This window comes from Rhagoletis zephyria, unplaced genomic scaffold (assembly GCF_001687245.7).
Source record: "Rhagoletis zephyria isolate East Lansing unplaced genomic scaffold, Rhagoletis_zephyria_1.1 Rzeph_scaffold_44065, whole genome shotgun sequence".
Lineage (NCBI taxonomy): Eukaryota > Metazoa > Arthropoda > Insecta > Diptera > Tephritidae > Rhagoletis > Rhagoletis zephyria.
The window spans coordinates 1-2,486 of NW_016201120.1; the positions used below are offsets into that span (position 1 = coordinate 1).

General features: G+C 33.0%; 1 protein-coding gene across 1 annotated transcript; it reads right to left on the bottom strand.

Annotated features, from left to right (window-relative positions):
- Positions 1–1,322: 1,322 nt before the first annotated feature.
- Positions 1,323–2,151, bottom strand: LOC108355284 (methylthioribose-1-phosphate isomerase-like). Its single transcript, XM_017606449.1, has 2 exons — positions 1,856–2,151; positions 1,323–1,775 (listed from the first exon to the last, which is right to left on the bottom strand). Exons 1-2 carry the CDS (start codon positions 1,939–1,941, stop codon positions 1,544–1,546), a joined length of 318 nt encoding a protein of 105 aa, XP_017461938.1. The 5' UTR covers positions 1,942–2,151; the 3' UTR covers positions 1,323–1,543.
- Positions 2,152–2,486: the final 335 nt, after the last annotated feature.

Here is a 2,486-nt window from a genome sequence, read left to right on the forward strand (position 1 = left end):
ATTTCTTTAATGTTTCAACCGCTTTAATTGATTAAATTAAAAGCTTAAATTGATGAATTGCAATCAATGATAGTAGATGTTTTCCAAAATACATTTCACTTCATTTTATCATATTTTATTCTGCGGTTGTCAAAAATTTACTGTTGTCAAAAAAGATTTAGTTTCTCTCACAACAGAACTTTGTTACCGATTCACACACGCGTAAACACATCAAAATTCTCTATGAAAAGAAATATTTGTAATATTTTTTTTTTTAGAAAATTTTTTCACATACAAATTTGTTGATAAAATAAAAATTAGTTTTTGAAAATATGCCCTCTCAAAAAAATTTAAAACTAAAATCACAATGGTACTCTGAGTATTGCGCAATATTTAAGAATGGTATTAGCACTCTACAATAATTTGAGTTATGATTTTTTTTACACCGAAGTTGAGTAAAATGAGTACATTACAAATTTACAAATTTTTTAATTTTTATTTTGAATTTTTTTAGTATGCAGTCTTGTAGGAAAGATGTTACCTCAGAGGTGGTCCTAANATTTTTTAATTTTTATTTTGAATTTTTTTAGTATGCAGTCTTGTAGGAAAGATGTTACCTCAGAGGTGGTCCTAAACTAATTTGGTTTATATCCGACTATTTGATCATGAAGAAATTAACAATAATCTTAAATTTTTATATGAGAATTGAAGTCGATTTGGTTTTTTGCTTAAAAATTACTTGTTTAGAATGTTGTCGTAGCAGCATAGAAGATCCCAAAGAGTTCTTGGGGAGAGTTGCTGGAGTGACAGTCCTTGGCCAAATATAAATCTGGGTCGTTCCGGTTACGTAGACCCGACTGTCGTGGGAACGGAATTGTCTTTGTCTAGGTGTTGCATTATCTTCCATATAAAAATAAATATTGTTGTTATATGGAAGAAAATACGCAAAACCCTAAACAAAAAAAAAAATCTAAAATGTCAACGGTAATTTTTAGCGACTTCAAACTTGCGTTCGTTATACCAAAATTGAATGGATTATAAACAAGAAATTTTTAAGCAAAAACCAAATCGGCTTCGACTCCCATATAAAAATTTAAGATTATCGTTGGTTTCTTCATGGTCCAAAGAGTTTATGGAAACCAAATTAGTATGGGACCACCTCTGAGATAACACCTTTCCTCTAAAAAGAATTATCGGTCAACCAAAGATATCCGGCAACATACATAAACAAAAAAAAAAAATATTCCGATGAACCTTCTCATTTTTTTGAAATTCGATAGTGGCATCCAATGTGCATTTTTTCTGTAAACCAGTGTTATTTACAATAAAATATGTTGCATGTATATAAAAATGCAAATAGCGACAAACCCAAAAAAACTCAAATCCAAGATAGCAGAATGTTCATATCAAATTATGGGAAAGACTGTGGATACATAATCTACGTGTAAAATAAAAGTAAACTGCGTCAAAAGTGCCCAACTAAAGTGTGTTTTCCGTCATGCCAATTTGATCTAAAGCCACTGGGCTATGGGTTTTTTCCACACAATGAGCATAAATAATTGGATCATGATATTATATTAAACTCACCCAGTTTTTTTAAATCATACAGCTTCCGAACCACGCCCAATGCAGTGCCATAACCGGCGGTGGCCAACGAGCCAGTATTGCAATGTGTTAGGACACGCACGGCTGAATCTCTACCGCAAGCCTCCAGTATGGCGGCAGCACCATTTGTACCGATCGCCATATTATCGGCAATATCTTTCTGCAGCATCGCTTCAGTGGCTTTCAAAAATCTAAATTAAAATATAGAAGAATTTTATACTCTAAATAGAATGTCGAATTTTTATAATGAATTGCCGTGAAGGATTAATACCTTTGTTTCATTTCTTGTACAGTAATGGTTTCATCTTTGGTCAACTCGTTGGCTAAGGTGATCAGTTCATCGGCGGCGATTTTCATATTCACAGCTGTTGGACGTGCTGAGACTAAATAATTCAGTTTGCCTTCGATTTCTTGGCGGAGCGATTTTTTTGAATCGAACTCTTCGGGTAATATTTCCACAGCCAACGATAGACAGCCTACAATGGCGATTGCAGGCGCGCCTCGTACCTGTGAATGAGATTATTTATTAGAAAATTTCAATAGAACTTTACATAAGCATACGTACAAGTGCTTATACATATATATACATTAGGGTGTTTTTATGCTGACTATTTTTTTTGTCACTCCCACCTAGAAATTTTGTGGGAAATACCAAAAAAGATCCCTGAAAATTTTAGCTCTTGTAAGACATTCAATTTCCTACAAAAAAGTTCTAGAACACCAAATCGCTGACATCGATATTTCTTGAGAAATTGGGCTTTGCAGTTGAGGTGGCGTAGAATTTTAAGGGATTATTGAGCTAAATTTAACTTTACGTGTATTTTAAACAGGAAATCTTTGCACGTCTTGGTCAAGCACTTAATATTAATATTAAGGGCTCAAATTTTCAGGGATTTTTTTTT